We start from the raw sequence: 21268 nt of genomic DNA, 5'->3' as shown, positions 1-21268 counted from the left end.
AGGGTCATTCCAGGGATGGCCACATACCGAGGGCAAACACATGGGATTTCTCTACCTATCAGGTAGGCATAAACCAATCCAGCGGCCTCAATTTTACTGTTTATGCTTGTATTTCTAGCTTTCAAGCATCATTACAGACTTGCCCCTGAACCCAAATTTCCGTTGTTCCCACTGTCCTATTTGGAGGATTAGCTTCAGTTAGTAAAATGACAGATAGGTACACACCGTTTTCCTCATTGTCTTACCCCTGTCTCCAGGAGTCTCTGCCAGTTGGGTTTCAGGTAGAAGAGAACACCCCTCCAGGCTCCGGGGAGGGTGGCCCCCCTCACCAGCAGGACCGAAAGGATGATGTAAGGAAAGGTGGCTGTCACCCACACCACCTATGAGAAAGGAAACACGGCTTATCATCATGTGGATGTTGGTGTCTTTTATTCTTGAAAACCTCCAAGAAAGGAGATCTACCTCTTTTTTTTTCATGTAATTTTAGGAGACAGAGTGATGTGGCAGAAAGATCACAGCCTTCAGAATCAGACAGGGATCTGATTCACTGGTGGCTGGTACTAACTACTTCTAAACCCACTCCCCATCTATAAAATGGGGGAAATATCTAGCAGGAGACAATCAAGTAGTAGCCAGTAGATATAAAGCACTGAACATGGTCCACAATGGGTTCTCAATAAATTATTGCCACTATTATTAATTGTGACACTACCAGTGTATTAAAGGAATTTTAGAAATTATTTAATGGTTCTTGGAATTGGCCCATTTCTAGAATTTTCTAACAGATTTGGCAAAGAGAGATTGAGCACCATGAAATGTATTTGGTGTTGAAAGAAATAATGTCCCTCTGTTGGGGGTTTCTGAGTTTGAGATCCCCTGGGGCCCCTTGGCAGGCCTGGATCAGCAGCCAGAGTCCTCCTCACCTTGCCAGATGTTTTGACACCTTTCCAGATGCTGAAGTAGATAACAGTGAAGATCAGCATGATGCAGAGGGCAAGCTGCCAGCTGATGCCCCCCAGGTCCTGGAGTCCCTTTGACCGATGGATCTGTAGGACGTGGCGCCTGGAGCCAGAGAGAAAGAAGGGCCCGTGAGATGGTCTGAACAGTGACCTGAGCATAGCGTCGGTGATGCCTCAAGGAGAGTGCCAAGAGAAGAAACGGATGCTGTGCTGCGAGGGCCAAGTGGTCACTAGGCCTCTGGGAGAGCTCGGATTGGCTGTGCCCATCCTGAAGGAGAGAACTGCAAATTCAGGCACCAGACGCTGGAAGAGCGCTCAGCCTGAAGGCAGACTTCCAGCTCTCTCCTTTCCTGTCTGGGACCTTACCAACCAGGAAACATGGCCTACGTGACTGGCTTTTGCGTACACAAAGATTTATATGTGTGTGTAGTGGACCCCTTCCCCATCCCCAAATAACTCTCTCTTTGGGCTGCCATTGCCTGAAATTCCAGCATTAAAGAATACTACGGGGGTGGCCGGATGGCTCAGTTGGTTAGAGCGCGAGCTCTCAACAAGGTTCCCAATTCAATTCCTGCATGGGATGGTGGGCTGTGCCCCCTGCAACTGAGATTAAAAATGGCAACTGGACTTGGAGCTGAGCTGCGCCCTCCACAACTAGATTGAAGGACAACGACTTGGAGCTGATGGGCCCTGAAGAAACACACTGTTCCCCAATATTCCCCCCAAAAAAATAATATTTAAAAAAAAAAAAAAAAGAACTATGTACTCCAGGGATTCCAGGGATCGTCTTCCAAAGGGTAGATCCCACTTATGAAGTGAACACATGAAACCAGGAACTGTGTGAATAGTTTCAAACTACTGATGGGTAGGAGGCTTTGCTTCCATGACACTGAGAGGCTGAGCGGAGGGCCCAGAAAGAAAGATGCTGTTGAAGCAGTGGAGTCGTTGCGGAATGTGAGGTAGGGATCGCCCTGGGCGTGTGGGGGCTGTCTGGCATGGCACCAGAAAGGAGGGGATGGCACAGAGGGCCAGGTTACAGAACATTCAAGGTGGAGTCTCCCAGCTCCCAATCCAGCCGGGGCTGGCCCTGCCTTTCCCTCTCTCCCATTTACTCCCCTCCCCCTAACAGTTTCAAGTCTCAGAAATCCAGCAGGAAAGAGGTGAGAGCCCCTGCCCCCACCTCCCTCGTAAGAAGCCAAACGCCAGGCCTGCCTGCCCCCAACAGACCTCCCCCTCACTTACAGGCACTTACGTGTAAAACTCCTCCGCAGGGGACGTGGAGAGGGGTGTCCAGGTGATATTTTCCTCAGACAAGTAGTTGGTGCAGTTGCCGGTGTTCCAGGAGTTCTTGCAGCTGGTCCAGGGCAGCTGGTCCGTGAAGGAGGAGATGAGGTAGTAGAGTGCCCAGGCCATGATGGTGTTGTAGTAGGAGGCGATATAAAAGGCAATGATGCAGATGGCGTACCCGATCCCTGGGGGAGAGGGGGAGGGAGGCCAGGTGGAAAAGGCTGCCGATGGTGAAAGACGGAAACAGGGTACTGGTGGGCACTACAGCCGGGGGGGAGGGGGAACCGCAGAGGGCTGCCATTCATTTCATTCCCCGAAGGCTCTGGGAGATGGCGGAAAAGTGACAAGGTGGTAAATGCCTTCTGTGTATTTGCAAGGTTACATGTTGCAGAACGTGTGTGTGTGCTATTAATGCATTTGGTTTTCTATTTGGTTTATTTTTCATTGTCATTTATTATTTCCCGTCAACCATCTCATACCACTTGAGCAGTCCAAAACTTAATTACTGTACTCAAGTTATCTCCCAGGATTGCCTAAGGCATAACTCCTTGCAGAAGAAGGTCCCCAGCTCCCATCCACAATGGAAATCACCACTTCTGTGGAAAACCTACCTATCTACCCAAGCCTTTCAGTTACCTTTGAAAATCGGGCAGATTTTCCTCCATATTGAAATGCATCCATTTCGGTGGTACTGGCCCAGCGCAAGCTCCATGTAGAAGAGTGGGATCCCCCCAAAGATGGCCATGATGGTGTAGGGGAGGAGGAACGCCCCTGAGGCAGATGAAAGACAATTTCACTCCCTGCCCACATCTGTCCCAGGACGGCCCAACTGATCTGGATACCAGGGATCACACCAAGAATCACAGAGCCCCGGATGCTCAAGTGTCACGAACTCCCCTGCGCTGAGTCACCTCACACTGTCTTTCCCTGGACTTGGTACTTTGTCAGAATCAGTCGTAGACACAGCTCCACAGCACAAGTGAGGTTTTGGAGGAGGCAGAGAGGACCTGGAAAGAAAGCTGAGTTTGGGAGTCAACAGAACAGGCTCTGGGACCAATTGCATTTCTAACTGCCTGGAGGACCCTGGACCACTTCTCCCCTCTGCGTATTTCCTCCCCTGTAAAATGACAGGATGGAGGACAGCGAAGATTCCCAAACTCAGCCATGTATCATCATCACTGCTGGGCTTCTGATCTCCCGCAGCAGAAGCTCCAGGAATGGGTAGAACACAAAATTTTTAAAGCTCTCCCAGGTGATATTAATGCAGCCAGTACCTGGACCAGCATTTGGAACCCTTGGAACAGATCTCCTGTGACAACCTGTACAATAGCTGCAATAATCTACGAATCTCTGAATTAGTATCTTTGTCCATCTATATTATCCTTGGCTCCAAACACTTGATTATTGATGTTTGGCTACTTTCCATAATTCCACTGAGCCAGGATACTCCCTCCTGAGCCACCTTTGCAGGGGTAGCAGAAAAGGGGAGTTTGTCACAGACAGAAAGGGTGGAGCTCTTGCATCTCTGGTGATGCTGGTGTCGCCTGGTTCTCATGGCTAAGAGAGAATTTGGAAATGACAAGTTGGGGATTGCTACCCTGATGGGTCAGCTGTGATTTTCCCTAAGAACCTTCCTTCCCACAAAGTGCTCTGCACCTAGAAACCTGAAGTCAGTGCAGCTCAGAAAGGTCCCATCCCACCTAACTTAGAATCACACGGGGGAAATCTGGATTGAGAGTAAGACCCACATTGTGTTCTCACGGTGGCATGTCCAAAGGGTGTGCTTGCCCGGCTTTACAGTAGGAAATGAGTGTAGGGGAAATGACACCTGTGACCCAGCCCCTTATGTAATGCTCAGGCTAAAGGTGAGATCTCCCGAGCAGGAGATAAGGCTATTCCAACCTCCCCTCCTCCCAAGCAGGGAGCGCTGGGCTTCCCGCACCCCACCCCCACCCTAGAACCAAACTGCCTTTGCAGCTGCATGGACCATGGCCCTTAAAAGCAGTAAATCCAGGCAACTCTGTGTCAGGCCATGGAGGAAATGAGGGGGAACACCAATGAATTATCCCCTAAACCTCATTTAGCTACCCTCCCAAATCTGTTGCCAGAGCTCCTGTCAGAATAAATATCGACTGATTTGCCTCCCATCTCTCATCCTTTTCCTATTCTGATAGCAAGTCCCATGTCAGCACAGAGTCCCCACCCCTACGCACCCTTCTCTCCTACTCTACTCTCTGGGGCTCCCATATCCATGCCTACAGTCCACTACTACTTTTCATAATCTACTAGTTCACTGTCCTGGAGGCAGCGGGGGCAGAAAGAGAAACAAGAAACAGTCTCTGGCCTCAAAAATCGAATATTCTTGTAGGAGATACAAGGTCCATCCACTCAGAGTTTGGGGTTGGCATGAATGTCATACTGGGGCTGGGTTCACTCTGGGTCATGCCCAGATTGTCCCTTCAGCCCCTGGACCTGAGCTGACACCCTTCTCTGACTTCACACAGGTCCAAAGGCCCCAGGGGATCTGGGACCCTGGAGACACCTACCAATTTGTCCTTACACAGAACTACCCTCTCCGGACTCATCTGAGCGGAACCTGCCAGCAGGAGGGAAGACCTCAACACAACGCTGCTGGTTGGAGAGTGGAGCTTGGACAACGCAGGGATGAGAAGGCGGCTCTTCAATAAATGGGCCACTAATGATGCTGAAAATATGCTAAGGTCTGGTTTGGGAGATTTGACCCACCATCGTAACCCCGGAGCCTCCGACATGCTGGCTTAACAGTGGTGTCTTACTGGAGATTTACCTTTTAGATAAGTTTCAACGTCTACCAATCATGTCCCCGGAATCCTATCAGTTCAACAAGGCAGAAAAGATATGATTTATCCTCTGGCCTCCCAAGAGGCTCTACAGGCCACCCATGGGCCCATGATACTGACCCCCTCCATTCTGGTAACATATGTAGGGAAAGCGCCAGACGTTGCCCAGGTCCACAGCGTAGCCAATGACCGACAGGAGGAAATCCACCTTCTTGCCCCAGGTCTCCCGTTCCCCCTCATGAACCTCAGCCTCTAGGACCGCGGTGGCAGCTGGGATGGAACGCTGAGTGTCATCTCCTGCACTGGGGCTTGGTGCCACCAAGTACCCACTGGAGATTTGGCCGGACTCCGCCTTGTCCCCAGGGGTGGGGACACCCTTCTGTAGAATTCCATTTTCCTGACAATCTTCTCCATCCTTACACACCGACAGCTCCTCCTGGGAATTTAAAGGTGTGGTCTCCATCCTGCTGGCTAGTAGATGCTACTGACGCCCATCTGCCAAAGACCTGAACTGAATTCTTAGTGCGGGATCTGTGGGTGTCCTCGGAGCTTTATATCAATGGGATTGAGAGCTCTGTTGGAGAAGCACACAGAGAAATGAGAATGGAAATTAGGCATTTTACTTGTCTTGGGTATTAACTCATCCTACATCTTCAACTACACTAGCTAATGGGATTACAAGTGCATCTGTTAAATGGGAGACACACTATTTGCCATATGAGAGTCAATAAAATCAACTACATTGTTCAACCTATATAAGGTATCAAACCACAATCAAGTAATTCAAAGAGGAAAAAAAAAAACACAAAAGAACAGCAACAAATAGACAGCAAGTCACCAAACTTTGGCACAGGCTCTTTAAGAATCACACTGGAGTTTACCAGTGACTCAGAAGAATGAAGAGGGCTCGCCGCAGCCAAGCTTCTCAGAGCACTTACTTTGTCCTGGATGCTGTGCTGGGAAAAGAATTACACATAAGGGGGCAGTTTCAGCCTGCAAGGAGATAAGGACACAACTCTCCATCTTGTAAGCAGAACAAGTATATTTTCACAGTATATTTTCTGCACGCTATAGATAGGACTTAAAAAGAGAAACAGCAGAGGACAGACGTGAAAAGGCCACCTTTTGTGAGGCACCCTTAGCTCCTTCGCTGCGGACTTTTCACTCTCCCTGTAGCCCAGCTCTTAGAAGCCTTTGGGCAGCTTTAGCTGCTTCCGGCTGTGTCCAGTCCATCTGTGCTTCTCCTTTCTGTGTTCCCGTTACACCTCTGCACTTCTGACTGGGCCTTACAATGCTTGCTGCTCACCATTCATTCTTCTTGCCACTCCACAGCAACTCCTGTGGCTAATCCACTTGTTACTCTGCTGCAGTGGCAGGTGGAATCACCTCTCATCCACACCGGAAGAGCCAGGGAGAAGAGCACAGAAGTTACTGATGCCGGCATGGCTGGTGTCTCTGTCCCCAAGCGCTGCAGTGGGGAGAGCTGGCCCAGGGCTGCATAGCCTTCTTCACATCGAGGCTGTGGGCTGGCGTGCGAGGATGTCAGCTCAGCTCGCTCTCCTCTGGATTGAGGTCTGAGACACATCAAGCACGGGGTAGAAATCCGAGCCCTTTTGGACTTTAAACCCATGGCCTGTTATAAAGTAGTAATCAACCTAAACCTTTTAGCTAACTTCATTTCTTCTGGGCCTGAACGTTTCAAACTCCTGAAATAGTTGGGGAGTTGAAACCATGTTTCTGCTTAACACAGACCACATACCTTTCTAGGAAAAGGCATCCAGATGAGGCTACCGCTCTCCACCACTGTAAAGAGCTGATCCTAACCTTGCCCAGCCAACAGTTGCAGGACAGCGAGGAATTGGTAGCTAATAAAAATGGCAGCATATGAGTCCTACGTATTTGGGGCTTTCAGTGACTATAACTCAACTATCCACACAGGGAAATGGGAACATAGAAACGTAATTAGTGAAAAATTAGAACACAAAGTAGTAGCTTCACACCGACGACTGCATACATAAATATTGGGGAGGATTACACGGGAACACCAAGGGACCCAAGTAATTGGAGATTTATGTTCGTTGGGTTTTCTTTTCTGTAGAGGAGAAATTAAAAACGTTAAAGGGAATGACTGTTGCCAAAAATATTACAGCAACAAGAGAGAAACCAGCTCTATGGAGCGTGCGTGCGTGCGTGCGTTAGGGGGTGTACTGGTTTCTACTTCATCTAGCTGTTTGGTGCCCACCCCTGACCCTATCCTGGGCTCAAGGATGCAGACACCACTCATAGACGAATATGAATTTCTGACAGAGTGATCGAGATAAAACCCCGTTCTGCTCATCTTTAAGCTGCTGCCCAGCCTCGCCCTGCTCCCCGTTTCCTGTGACCTCAACTAGACTTGATGAACTTTTCAAATAACCACACATCCTCTCATCCACCATAAGTAACCATTTATGAGGCCAAAGAACTTTTTTAAAGTTCTTTTTAAATTTTTTTTATTTTTATTTAGAGGTAAGATGTCAATATATATAAATACACAGCTAAATTAAACCTGAACTTGGCGCTCTCTGGCTGTGTTGTTTGAAGAAGGCTTCTGCACTTCCCTCCAGCCTATAGCAATGACACGCTTTCCACATGAAACACTGAAGAGCTGGAAGACCAGATGGCAGAGATAAAGAGCTTTACTACGTGCAGCCAGATGGCACCCAACTGACAGAGCCTTCCTGCCAGTGAGGCCGCACTCCCATAATCTTCCTTTCTCTGCCTTCAAAATGTCACCCAAAATTTTCTGAAGGAAATTCTTCCTATCCTTAAGACTGCAACTTTCCTCTCATTTAAATGTAATGAAAACTCAAAGAACAAATGCGTCGCCCAACCTTTCTCCGGCATGTTTACTACGGTCTGTGGAAGAGAAACGTCATCCGTCTCCAAGGATACACTGGTAGGGGAACAAGCATCTAGCTATACGAGTGACTCGTCACCTTCAAGCCGGACTTGAGTGATTATAAATTTCATTTACTTTCTCCCTTAGAGCACTCTGCAGGCAAGTTGGAAAATGTGTTGGGGAACTTTTGGGGGGCAATGTATGTTCATCAGGGTCCTCAGGCTCAGCCCCCAAAGCATCTGACCTTGATTTCTTGGCAACTGTCATGAGTAGCTCCTAGAATAATAATACACTGTCCTCTCCTTCTGTTCTGAGCATTACAAAGGTCTTGTTTCCTTAAATATCTCCAGCACTTTTTTAAAAAGAAAAGTTTTTTATCAGCCGGCTGAAATGGCCCAAGTCATCAGAAAACTTGGGAAGAGCATCCCTCGGCCAACTCATGGCCCCTCCCCAGAGGTTGGTCTCTCTCCATTCAGCTCTGCTTTCTGGGTTTCTCCTACTGTGCTCCTGCCCCTGATCATAGGTGTGCAAACAAATAAGTTACAGCCACTTGAAGCCATCAGACTGGTAGAGACGCACATCTCCTTTTTTTCAACTCACTCCTCGGTCTCTCCCAATGAAAAGAAAACCCCTCGCAGTTACTACTCAGGTCAGCCAAGAGCAGAGGACCTGGCCTGGGCCCCTTTCTGCCTGCAGGATGCTGCCTGTGGATCCAGACTCCTTTCACACTTTCCTGATTCTACGGAACACTGACCAGCTTTGTCTCCTGAGACCAGCAGATAACAATGATTGACAGCAAGCTGGCCCAGGAATATAGAAGTAAGAGTTGTTAAGAAGATTGGTTTCCAAGAATGCTCTCTTGAAAGCTTTCTTTTTTAAAAGATATTTTTATCTCGCTGGGTTGAGGGATTGCAAACGAGGTCTGTATTACAGCTCTGACCTCCTCCAGGTAGGCTCTGAGAATCTCCGGGACCAGAAAAAGCCTTTCTTTGCACCTTGAATGTGTGCCGTTGTCCCAGGCTGAGCAGGGATAGGCTATGGGTGGTGCATGTAACCAGCTAGCTCCTCAGTAGGATGACAGTGTGACCTGTCATTCATTCCCCACATGATCGCCATACAAGAGGGGCAGCGCAGTGGAGTGGTGCAGTTGACAGGCTGACAGGCCACTTCCTGTTTACACTCCTGCTTCCTCTGAGCCTGGGGAGTGGACTCATTCACCCCACCTCCCCCTTAGTAAAAAAGATTGTTTCTATTTAAACTTTTCCTGATCACATCTCCACTCCTCTTTCCACAAGCCCTGTCTGTGTAGCCAGGGGAACCATATCTGAACAAGCACATCATTACAGGTGATTAGTCGGGAAACCACCCAGCCCTTTGGAAATGCCCGTGATCCTACGCGTCTGTTTGACAACAAATTCTAAGCAGAAACAACAGAGAAATGTTGTACTTTTGAGTTCCCGTGGGGACATCAAAGTGAGTTCATTTCTCAGGACGCTCAATTACCATTTCAAAACCAAACCAAAACAAAAACCAGCACAAATTATGGGTTTACCACTGAGATAAGATTAATTACAGGTCATATAGCCAAGTGGCAATTTGCGTTCTCTATTCAGAGGGAGTCTAAATGTCCTGAGACACCTACCAAGGATGATAGGAATTACAGAGCTCTGGTTCCAACTAACACGGTAAACACCAGACCTGACTCTCTGCCACGGATCAAGCCTAATTCAGCAGTGAAATGCTGTAGGCCTACTATGTGCTAGGTTCTTGGAAACAAGGCAAGACTTCATGGCATTCTGGGTGGGGGAAAAACAACAAGATGCTTAAGGAGGGAGAGGCTGGTGCTGCGGCATCTCTGTTGCAAGCTGAGGTCTCTGCAGATTTGATGCAGCATGACCTCCAGGCGGGCTCTGAGTTGCTCCGTGACCAACAAAAGCCCCGGAAGCTTTCCTTTGCAACTTGAATGCATGCTGTTGTCCCAGGCTGAGCAGAGACCTGCCGTGGGTGGAGCCACGCAACCGAGCCAGCTCCTGGGATACCTCACGTTTCTAGCTCCAAATTGCCTTCAGGCTTCAAAAGTCTTCCTTTTGTTGCTATTGCACAGCTGCTGTCACAGGGCCCTCGGTTTAAGTTGATTCTGGCTCACAAGCTCCACAGTTTCAAAAGCAGATTTGTATTCGCATCTGTTGAAGAGACTGTTGAGTTCTCTGAGATGTGAGTGTAAACCACAGGGACTCTTGTCTCTCCTTTCAGACAAAATAAAGAGACGTCATGCTCTGAGTGGAGAGAGTAGAGAAAATCTGCTTGTGTTTCGGACTTAAGAGGTAGAAGTGAACTCCACTCTCACAGCCATCTCCTTAGCCAAAGAGTTCTTTATACGAACAGTCAGTTCAATTTTTTGGAGAGGAATTTAATAGGATAAAATCTTTAGGGCCACGTGGGCCAGTTACCAGGAAAAAGGAAAAGGGTCTCCGTCCAGAACATTCTGTGCCTGAGAGAAGGTAGCTTCCAGCTTCTCTTCAGCTTCTCTCCACACAGAGTGTAAAATCTAGAGGGTTAGCCATTTGGGGTGGGGTTGCGGTCACTGCCCAAACTGGCCAAAAGTACAATGGATTATTCATTTTGACTTTAATAAAAAGAAATGGATTTGGCCTAGAAGGGCATGAATAGTCCTCCTCTAGTGAGTACGAACAGCCAAGCCCTCGACTAACCACCTTCCTGAGGCGTCACTGAATAGTCCCTACGTGTCCCCAACCCATGGCTTTCTGGCCCACAGATCTGCACTGGAATCCCAGGTCTACCACTTCCTCGCTATGTGACTTTGGGCAAGTTGCTTAACCTCTCTGAGCTTTCATTTCCTCATGTATAAAACAGACCATTAAAGTTCCCTATTTCCTAATAGGCTGTTGTAGGGATTAAATAAAAGTACGACACATACATAACTCAGTGTCGGGCACATGGAAAGCATCAGTAAATGACGGTGAGTTGATGGCCCGTATGCCACCACATAATATGCCACCCATTCTGCTCTTTTACTTCACACCCCAGTCAGGGAAATGGAGGCCCGCAGGGCTAGGTGACTCACAGCCCAGTGCACAACAAGTGGGCAGCTGGAGCCAGGAGCCCGGGCTGCCGTCTCCTTCCACGCGCCCTCACTGGTTAGCGCTTGTGCCTCTCAGTCAGTGGCTTGGAATCACTGGGAAGCTCGTACACAGCAGAGTCCCGGCTGCTCCCCCAGAGATTCTAAGTCAAGAGATCCATGTGGGTGCTGAATTTTAAAAAGAACTCCAGTGCCTCCCCACCCCACACCTTTGCTCCCTCTAATGACCCTGCAGCCTCTGAGGCCTGGCCTGGCTTACGTTTCTATCCTCCCCTCTCCAGGAAGCTTCCTCTCACCACCAGAGGCCACGAGGATCTCTCCCGATTCCATCACATATCATTTGTTATCTTTTCACATGTACTGGCTTTGCATTCCCCTGGAAGCAGCAGCCATGGCTTATATATCTCCGTGCTCAGTACATCACTGCACAGCTCCCAGCCCGGAGGGTCTGTTTCAGGTTTCTGGGCACAGAGCCCTGGGAACCACAGCGGCCTTGCTGGCAGGCTTGAGCCTCAGGTGAAACACTCCTCTTTCCCCCAGCGTCCCACTCCCAGGAACCCTGCCCCTCCTGTTCTCACCCATTGGGAAGATCTGCTGTGCATCCTGGGGACAGAGGGCAGGCTGTTACCAACAACACTTTTAATGGACTATGGACTGGGAAAGACTGACATGTCTTGGACTAAAGAAAATCATGAGTTGTGCTTTTTAGACTTTGAAACAAGTGCCGGCGGGCACACCCATCAACGGTCTGTGTTCCAAATGTTCATTTGTGAGTCGCTTGTTTGGAACTTGGAATATATTTTCTACCCACAGAAATAAATGTTGTAAACGCTGGTTATCCTCCTAAGCCGGCTTACAAAATCCTAATTGAACTATAAACATACGAAAACATGTAAAATGCATTGCTAGGCCCTACAAAAGGGGGTGGGAGTGACAATGAAACTGATTAGAGGTTATTGATTTATTTTCACATTCTTTCTGGTTCTTGAGGAAAACTAAATTGAAGGACAGGACAAGGAAGTAGTGAGACGCTTGTATAGATTCTATGGACGTGTCCTTTAGGCACCTTTAAAGAGCTTTAGAAACTGATGACATGAATTCCTTATTACACTTCACTACATGCTTTTCTGCAGAAAACAAAACTGCTTTCACCCAGTTGCTGTCATGTTTCAACGTGGACGAGGCCAGGAAAGAGACTTGGGAAACTCAAACAGGTGATGAATGAGATTAAGCAGACTGAGGAGCGTCGCTTACACCTTCTAAACACTCCTTTATTGTTGTAATAAGGCAATTTATGCAATAAATAGAAATCGAGACAAAAAAAATGTGGGAGCATTTCCAAACACAGATTTTCTTTTCCTTAGTAATAGGTACATTACTAAGGTGGTTTTATTGTGAAACAGACACGATTAGACCCACAAAGAGAGCGGAGACAGGGAGAGGAGGCAGGAGAGAGAAGAAAACCAGCCCCAGGGAAAGTGAGTTATGAAATGAGGGTGGAGTCACTTGTGGCAGCTCAGCCGGGAGGGGGGGGGGGGGCGGGGGGGGGCGAGAGAAGGGGAGGAGAAAGTCATTTGAGGTGGAGTTAAATAAAACGTGAGCAGTGAAAATAAGAGAGGGAGTACTGCGCCCATTTCTCTGGGGTGGGGGGAGAACGAAGTGGGAGGAAGTGATGGGACTGGGCAGCAGAGGGGCTAGAGGGCATGGAGGCCGCGTGCGGCCAATGCTTCAGCCACAGGACGTTTGTGACTTGGGTGTTGCTTGCATTGAAGATGCCTATACTCTTAGGTCAAGACGTTCTGAAAGTTTCTTTACAAGGAGTCACCTATGCTGTTTGGGGGCTTTCATGAAAAATCAATTCATCGTGACACAGCGCTGATCTAGTTCTCACATGCACTGAAATAAGGGCCAGAGATCGTTTCCAATCCCTGGGAGTTTCCAGTCTCAAAAAGTAACCCTCGAAGCTAACAAAAGAGACATCATGAGAGAGTGGGGAACATTTGAATATGGACTGTACATTCGCTAATAATGTTTGATCAATGTTAAGTTTTCCAAGTGTGATTAATAATGGGGTTCTGTCATGTCGGAGAATGAATGTCGCTGTGCCTAGGAGACCCAGGCTGAAGTATTTAGGAGGAACTATTTGGATGTCTGCCAGTTCTCAAAGCTTCAACACAAAAATTATTACATTAATTGATGTCATATATTATATACAATGTATCCAATTATGTATATGTTACATATATAAATATTAGTGTCTAATTAGAGAGAGAGTACATTCACAAATGTGGCAAAATGTTCACAACTGGTGAATCTGGGTGAGTGTTCATTGGATCATTTCTCCGACTTTTCAGTTGAAATTTTTCAAAATAAAAAATTGGCGGGGGGTGAATACTTCTAGCCCTCAGAGGAGCTGGGAAAGCTCCAGTCAGTCAAACCTCTGTGCTGCTGGTGGTGCGGCTGGTGCACCCAGAATAGCATATCTCCTCTCTCCTCACAGTCCCTTCCCGCCCCTTTCCTCCCTGCCTCAGCTCTTTTCCTCGGAGACAAGGGAAAGAGCCAGCTAACTAGATTAGCGTTTAAAAACAACACACCCAGGGGAGAGAAAAGAACAGAGTGCAGGAGATTCAGGTTCCAGGCCTGGCTATGTCCTCAAGGGCTGCAGGCGAGCATGAGCAAGCCAGGGAGGGCTTGGAGCAGCTCCCCACCAACGCCTCCCAGCTCTGCCCCTCCCTAATTCTAGGGAGCCCCTTAGTTAGAGGAAAAGATTCAGTTCGTGCTATTTTCATTCAGCAGCTCTGTAACAAGGGAAAGGGAATGTTCTTTTTCTTTGACTATGCCCAGGAAGACCACATCAAAAACACAAGAAAGGGAAGGCCCACTGACTTGCTGCCTCCCACCAAGCCTACCACCCAGCCCCCAACTCTGATTCCCGGAGTGCAGCTGGCTCTCAGATCTGCCACTTGGCCTAATTCTCACCTCAAATAATGACACAAAGAACTGGACCTCAGGATCCCAGGAGACCTGCCCCATGCCATCTGTCAGTGCCTGGGGACCCTGGCCACCGAGCTGGCCCTAGGACATCACCTCCATGTCTCTATGTCACTGGGGTTCATCTCTCACGCTGTAGTCCAGGGGTTTCTGGGTTAATGGAGGGTTATTTGGTCCTGGCTTTTAAAAAGCCTATGGTTTTAAAAGCTTTGGTCCAGGGTTGGAGTGGCAGTGAGGGAGCTACTGTCAGAGTCCAGGGGAGTCAAAGGAAAGAAGAAAACAAGGCAGTCACACTCACCTTATCTCTACTCGTTCTGCCACCCCATTAGACACAGGGCTGGGAAAACACACACTTGGTTTAAAAATGTGTTGTTGACCTTCAGTAAATGAGCATTCATCTTCCTTCCCAGTCCCCAAGAGCCGACAAAGGTCAGGCTGGAGGGGAATGCCCCTTCACAGAGATGTTACTCAGAGACTACTTCTGAATGTAGCCCCAACTCAGTACCATGAGGTCTGCCTGGAAATAAGGGGACTGTGTGGCCAATGGTGGGTCTGTGGCCACCCTAGAAAAGCAGTTCACCCCTCTGCCCAGGGAAAATCATTTATGCCAGGTTTCTTTTCAAGGATAGGTTCATCTGTTTTCTACCTGGGTCTCTCCTAGAAGGATACGTGTTTTGTTTTGTTTTTCCTTCACGTGCTGTTTTGCCCAGTTAAACCCAGAAACTGCCAAGTACCTTTGGTCCAAGGTTGGGGTGGCAGTGCCTGGACCCATCGGGGCAGAGTGAGTCAGCATCACTCGCCCAGGTATGGACAAACGGGCACTTTATCAGACGTCTGACTCCACACCCCAGCCTGTTCTGTGCACAAACTTCAGGGGAATGCAGTCAATTGGCAAGAGCTCAGTGACCGGGAAGAAAACCCACACAGCCCAAATCTGTACTGCCTGGAGGCCATTTCTACCACACCACACCCTGGGCATGTCAAAAAGGGGATTTGGGGAGTCGGGAACTCAGGCCACTGGTTGGATATGGTTGAGGTGCAGGACTTAACTTGCATGAGTCAGAGTGTGCAAAACCTCCTCCTTAGAGCGAAACCCAGGAGGCCCCCAGGGGACCCTGATTTGAGGGCACATTTGGGTCAAAAGTCCCTGCCCCACAAGCATTTTGCCCCATCATTTCAATGCGTGTTTGCTTAAAGCAAAGAGATTGGGTCACAGCACAGAATGAGTCGGAGGGGACTTGGATGTCACATTATGCAGGACCCCCTCTTTCCTCTCAGCGCTAAGGACCATGAGACCCAGGGGGGCTGATCTGTGACCCAGAATAACTGAGGTCCAAGGTACTTTCTTACATGGACAGAAAAATGACTGCATACTTTTCCCTTTCACCATCCAGTCGTCTTTCTTAAAAAAGTCAAGTCATGACCATATCCTGTTGATACATTAAGCCAAATTAAAATTAAACTTCTTCAGGCAGCCCTGCCTTTGTTCTCTCAGATTACGCCACTTGACGTGTACGAAGGAGAAGAAACTGCCACTTACTGGCTTAATTTCTAGAACCACCTGTGTTTTTCTTTGGAGGGGTCATCCATGGTGTTTTTGCAAGCCTGCTCCATGAGACACCCCCCTCCAGCCACGCACCCCATTGCACTGTCATCTCACCCATTGGTGAAACTCTTCGATATGCCTCTCTGACTTTCAGGAAAATGCCCAGGCAACTCTAAAAATGCCCCAAAGGGGAATTTCTGAGGTTTGGCTGATTTCATTAAAATTTCTATGTTATTCCATCCCCACCCCCAACCCACCACCTACTCCTAGTATATGTATTTCTTAAGCAAGACAATTGAAAAAAAAAATGGGTTTGAATATCTCTGCTGGTATTACATCTCTGAAATGTCCTAGATGGATTATCAGCGTGTTGAAAGGATTTTTGATTAATTGTGAAGCAGTCTCAATTTGCTGTTATTCAGGCTCAGTGCAGAAAGAAGGAAAACCCATGCTCCAAAGAGCTTGCTCAGTTTGCAGCAGCCCCGTAAGAAACTGCCCCTCACCCATGCTGGAAACAGCCACCCCCACCGCAGTCTGTGGTAGGAAAACTTGAACCTTTGGGCATCAGCGGCTCCACACAAAAGCAAGTAGTAGGACAGTCAAAGCTGTGCGTTTCGCTCCACTCTTAGAAACCCAAACGCTAATGCTGCTCATGCTGCCCCTCCATTTCATAAAACACAAAAATCCCAGCGTTGCCTTCTTAGAGACATTCTTCCTGTGTAACTGAAGGCAAAACACATTAAATATTTGATCTCCTGTTACTATGATGAGAGGTAGCAGACTCATAAATAATCCATTGACGTCTTTTTTTTTTCCTGGACAAAATTGATCATAAAAATACACACAAGCCTTTGTCATATCGGACTCAGAAATTCTACCCCTTTCGAATCCTGTAGAACCCCAACTGAAAGAGAAATTCATTACCCAAAAGACCAAGTGCAAAAGGAAATGTGCTCCTCAGCGCACCTCAGCTCCAGAAAGCTTTTTCAAAAACAAGTTTGTGCACATTTTTCAAGCAACGGATGGTCACATACTTCGCCCGTGTAAGAGAGCTGGCTGGAGTTTGGGTTTTCACATAAATTCTGAATGGCCTGCGAGACGTCTGAGCGCGCAGCAGCTCTGCCAGTGAGAGCAACCCGAGCGCACGGAGACTCGTCCCACTTAAGTGTCATTCAGAGATTTCTCTAGGTAGTTGGGCATTTATGTCAACCAGAACTCGCCCTGCAGAAAGGCGTTTGCATAAAGCCACCAGCACGCGATGGCAGTCAGTCAAGAGCAAACATAAGCTACGGGGTGACAAAACTAAAGCAACTTTTCCCAAAGCGCAGGGCAGCACTTGGCTGAAGACCATCTTTTACAGGGTCTTCCTCTGGTGCGCGGGACACAACAAATCCCGCGCATGCAACAGACAAAGGCGCCCTACAGAGCCCGCGGGTCCACTCCACGGTCACCTTTCCCTCCTGGCCGACTGCTGTCCACTCGGCTGCAGCAGCGGCCAGGAGCCCACCGCACAGGCGCACACATGCCGTCGCCGGTGCCTGAGGAGGCAGAGAGGGACGAAGTTCTGGAAAGAAGTGTGGGTTAGAAACAAGAGTGAAAGCGGACCCACCTGCCGGGGAGTCCGTGGGGAGGCTGGTCCGGGGCTCTCCGAGACGGGGCGACCCTCGCGCCTTCGAGGTACCCGGGGAGGCCGCTGCCTGTGCGGGAGCTGCGCCCGAGCTGCCGTATTTGTACTCTCGGCCCCTCACATGGTCTGATCTCTAGATATCCGCCGCCAAAGAGCTCTTTAAGAATTTTTGCGTCACTTTGAGCCGCACAAACTTTACGTTTGCCCGGGGCCGCGGCTCGCCGTTCCTCCCGGGCTGGGTGGTGACCGCCTGGGCGCGCTCACGGGGGCAGGGGGCTGCCGGGGGCGGTAAGTGGGGAGAGGGGCGGGGACCGGGCGCAGGGGAGATGACGGACACCCCCTCCCTGGTCACTCACTCACTCCCTCCCTCAATCCGTGGGAGGCATACTGCCCTAGAAAGAGAGGGAGCCCGGGGCGTTGAGAGGTCGGCAGCTGGCCGAGCGGAGCCAAGAACCCCCAATTTCCTGCTTTTTAACCTTTCGGGGGAGGGGGGCTCCTTCACGACTGACAGGTATAGTTCCTCCCCTACCAGTTGCTCCCACATTTTTCATCATGTTTGTGCTCCATGTCACTTCCTCTGAGCGATCTGCCTTGACCACTGATACCTGCCCATCGCCCCCGTCCCCAGTCCGGCCCTGCTTTTCTTCCAGGACTTCACAGCACCTGGCATTCCTTGAGCGCACCTGGCTCTCCTGCGGGGGTGTGAGCTAAGCCAGAGGGACCTTGTCTAATTCCTCCCCGTCCTTAGGGCCTCCTGCAGTGCTCAGCGGTGCCCAGCCGACAGGCTCACAGTAAATACCGGCAGAAAGAATGAATAAAGAATTATTTCCCACTTTGCGAACCAGCCCCAGTCAAAGGCAGTCACAGGACAGATAGATGGGTGGTGATCTGCAAAATCTATATGCCTGTGGTGTTGGGTGAGGGGATGAGTTACTACAGTCCCCAATTAACCGAAGAGGTTCAACAGGGCCTTTTGTTTTGAATCATGTGCATATATTGCTTTGATAATTAAAAAAGAAAAAACAAGTTGAAAAAGGAATTTAATGTCATGACATTTTTTTCAGTATGTTTTTGTTTTGTTTGTTTTACATTTGAAAAGAACAGATGTCACACTTGCTTTGGGATATCCTGAAGCTGAGAGTGGACCAGGGCTGACCTGTCCCCAGAGGAGCAAGGGACCTAGCAAAGCAGAAAGGAAATGACAAGTGTGCAGCCCCCTTGGACTTGGAGCATTGGAACCCGGAAAGCTGAGCTCGCACCCAGCTGAGCTGAGCAGCGGTCTGGAGGGTCTGGGTTAGAAGAAGTCTGTACCCGGGTGTGGGCGGTGCCCCATCTGGGAGGAATGGATACATGTGAGGTTTTGGTGCCACCTAGATGTCAGGGTGGCGATTGCAAGGAGAGTGGGGCACGCTTCCGAGCTCACCCAGGCTGCTCTGGTGAGCTAGCTGGCATTCAGGGCGGCAAAACCAGGCGGGTGATTCCCGGGCAAGTAGAATTTCATCTCCTGGCTAAATCGGATGAATAAGGTGCCTGCTATATCCCAGGTTCCCTTGGCCTTCATAAACTAATGTGTAAGCACTGTCTGAACAAGGGACTACATACAAGTAAGGAGTGGTTCCAAGGAGAGGGCAGGGCAGACCCAAGGGACGAGGGCACTGGGAGGGGGTCCAACGGCAGTGAGGTGACTTCAGTCCTTGGCTAAGGCTCTTGTCTCCACCCAGGATGTTCTCCGCTCTGGCTCAACGTGGCTTTTTAACACCATTCCACAGTTTCATGAACTGTTGAACTCACCACTCCTGGCCTTTCTAGACCCTGTTCCTCTTACCCAGCCACCCTGGGCCCCTCTCGGAACTGCTTCCCTGCCTGGAGAGTGGGAGCCCCACAGACCTGGATTAAATCCCAGCTCTGACCCTGTCCTGTCCGTATGGGTTTGTTCCCACACAAGGAAAATTCCTTCATCTCAGCCTTTAAGGCCTTCAGGTCCCTCGTCAGTAAAATGAGAATCATAATAATGGTGGGTGCCACCCAGCTGTGGGGAATGAGGGGCTGACACGTGTGTGCGATAACCCCAGGGCCCTGTTCTCCCAGCGAGACTTCCAACTTATCCTCCCTCTTGGACTGAGGGGCGCTGACAGAAAAAGGCATTTTCCTCGTTCCTCATGGCTTCCCTTGCACAGTTCACACAAAATTGTCCCGGACGGTTCATCCTGTCTCTACACACATGCTTTCTCTTTCTCTTGTCCCTCTGGGTGCCTTTCCACAGAGACCACCTTAGCTTCAGCTGCCCCACTTTCACCGCAGCAAATCCAGCCTCTCATCTCCTTACAGTTTCCCATTCTCAGTGCCACGACTGCCCTGTCATTCTCAGCACCCTGACTCCCTCCCTTGCCAACATCCTCAGGTCCTGCACCATATTCTCACTGCCTGTAGAGCTCCACTTGATGGCCCATCTTTATCCCCAAATCAGGGTGAGTGGACAGATGTCATCATCTACTGTCCAAAACAGGGCAGCCCTCCCGAGCTGTCCACTGTAGCTCCTTCATGACCCGGCTTCCTACTTCATGCCCAGCATTGAGGAAGACACAACCTTTGCCCTTAGGAGTCAGGGAGAGGGGCTGTGCCAAACATGGACGGCTCTAGGGCGCCCTGAGTGGCAGAGGCATGAGGAAAGATGTGTTTTCAGGGAAGGATCCACTTGGGCTGGAGGTACAGCAGGGCGTGGGGTAGCTAGAGGCAGATGGATTCCTTAGAACGTGAGTGCAGGGGTGAGGCAGGGTGGTACCAGTGCAAACAGGGAAGAAATGGACGTCAGGAACCAAAAGGAGAACCTGTGCAGCTCATGGACTGGTTGGTGCAGGGGGAAGGTGATGCAGCTGTCAGAGACGACGTGAACTTGGGTGCCAGGAGATGACGGTTCAGCAATAACATCTCTTTGTTCCACTAGCTCCTGCCCAGAATTAGACGGGCCTCAGCCCGCTATGAGCCTGTAAACACAGTCTTCAGCTTTGAGAGGTAAAGAGCACATTTAAATAATGACCTCTCCCCAGCCCGCTGCCCCTCACCACACACAAACCACCACCACCAAGAAGACCAGCTTTCTGGGTGTCTGAAGGCCCAGCAGCTATTCCCCCAGGAGCCAGGCCAGGACAAACCATGGAGGTCTGAGCCTCTCCCTCCGGAAGCCTTGGTGCCATCTGTCTGTCCTGCCTCTGCTCTGTTTACACAATAATGGAAGATGAGGCCCACCCCTTGTTGTGGGCTTTTCCTCAGCATTCCCAGCCCTCAGAGTGCCTTCCTGCTCCATCCTTTCCAGGCACTGCCGCCCCTCCCCCCACCGCAGGTTTTTCCTGGGAGGTGAAATAGTTTGGGTGACCGTGTTCATGTTCACTCTTGCACGAATATAGCACCTCCAGGGCAGGATTTGCTGCCATTGTGAGCCCTGGGCTTGTCCCCACAGAGGTCTGACATAGGAGGCCCCTGGGGCAGGCCCTCTCTGATCCAGGTGACACAAGGCAAAGGGAGCAGGAGGGAAAGCCCATCGGTGCTGAGGTGTGGAGAGGAACGGGAGGATGGGTGAGGCTCAGCCCTGGGGAAGACAGAAAACATTTGGAAGATGAATTGTGTCTTTGGTCACCTTTTCCTGGCCTCGTCTCTCCCATTCCTTATGAACCTACTGCCTTTGCCAGATAAACGCTCTTCCCCTAGATTTTATAGGTATGGTGAGTACCCTCTGCTGTATCTGCAATCTTTGAAGCCAGGGTTTTTAACTTATGCTTCCTTCCTACAGGATTTCCTCCCTGATTGTGAACACCCTAAGCTAGGCCACCTTCTGGAGGGCAGCTGTTTTCACTTTGCGCCTTGGCAGAGAAGTTGAAATCAAGAGAAGCACAGAGTTCCTGGAAGGGCTCCCCCCACACCACGGACACACGTTCTGTTATAGTCGTTTGATGTCTCCTACAGGCCGGCCCCACGAGTCTGAGAGTTCCTAAGGGATGGGGACCCACCTCTCTCCGTGTCTCCACACCCACCGCTGTGTCAGCACACAGCCGGCCCCATAC

General features: G+C 49.6%; 1 protein-coding gene across 2 annotated transcripts in view; it reads right to left on the bottom strand.

The window, feature by feature from the left end:
- Positions 1 to 17976, bottom strand: part of SLC6A4 (solute carrier family 6 member 4) — a 36018-nt gene extending 18042 nt beyond the window's left edge. Inside the window, exons 1-6 of one of the 2 annotated variants that reach the window (XM_019739547.3) lie at positions 17193 to 17976; positions 5186 to 5639; positions 2883 to 3017; positions 2212 to 2431; positions 924 to 1062; positions 246 to 380 (exon numbers count right to left, since the gene is read on the bottom strand). In XM_019739547.3, the coding sequence (XP_019595106.2) occupies positions 246 to 380; positions 924 to 1062; positions 2212 to 2431; positions 2883 to 3017; positions 5186 to 5528 (972 nt within the window). In that variant the 5' untranslated portion in view covers positions 5529 to 5639; positions 17193 to 17976. The remainder of the gene's footprint in view (positions 1 to 245; positions 381 to 923; positions 1063 to 2211; positions 2432 to 2882; positions 3018 to 5185; positions 5640 to 17192) is intronic. The other variant, XM_074320665.2, reaches the window with a different exon arrangement.
- Positions 17977 to 21268: the final 3292 nt, after the last annotated feature.

The sequence above is a fragment of the Rhinolophus sinicus genome, chromosome 12 (assembly GCF_057876585.1).
Source record: "Rhinolophus sinicus isolate RSI-liver-muscle chromosome 12, RSI-T2T, whole genome shotgun sequence".
Classification (NCBI taxonomy): domain Eukaryota; kingdom Metazoa; phylum Chordata; class Mammalia; order Chiroptera; family Rhinolophidae; genus Rhinolophus; species Rhinolophus sinicus.
Note: the sequence above shows the minus strand (reverse complement) of the source record. Positions and strands in the feature narration are given on the sequence as shown.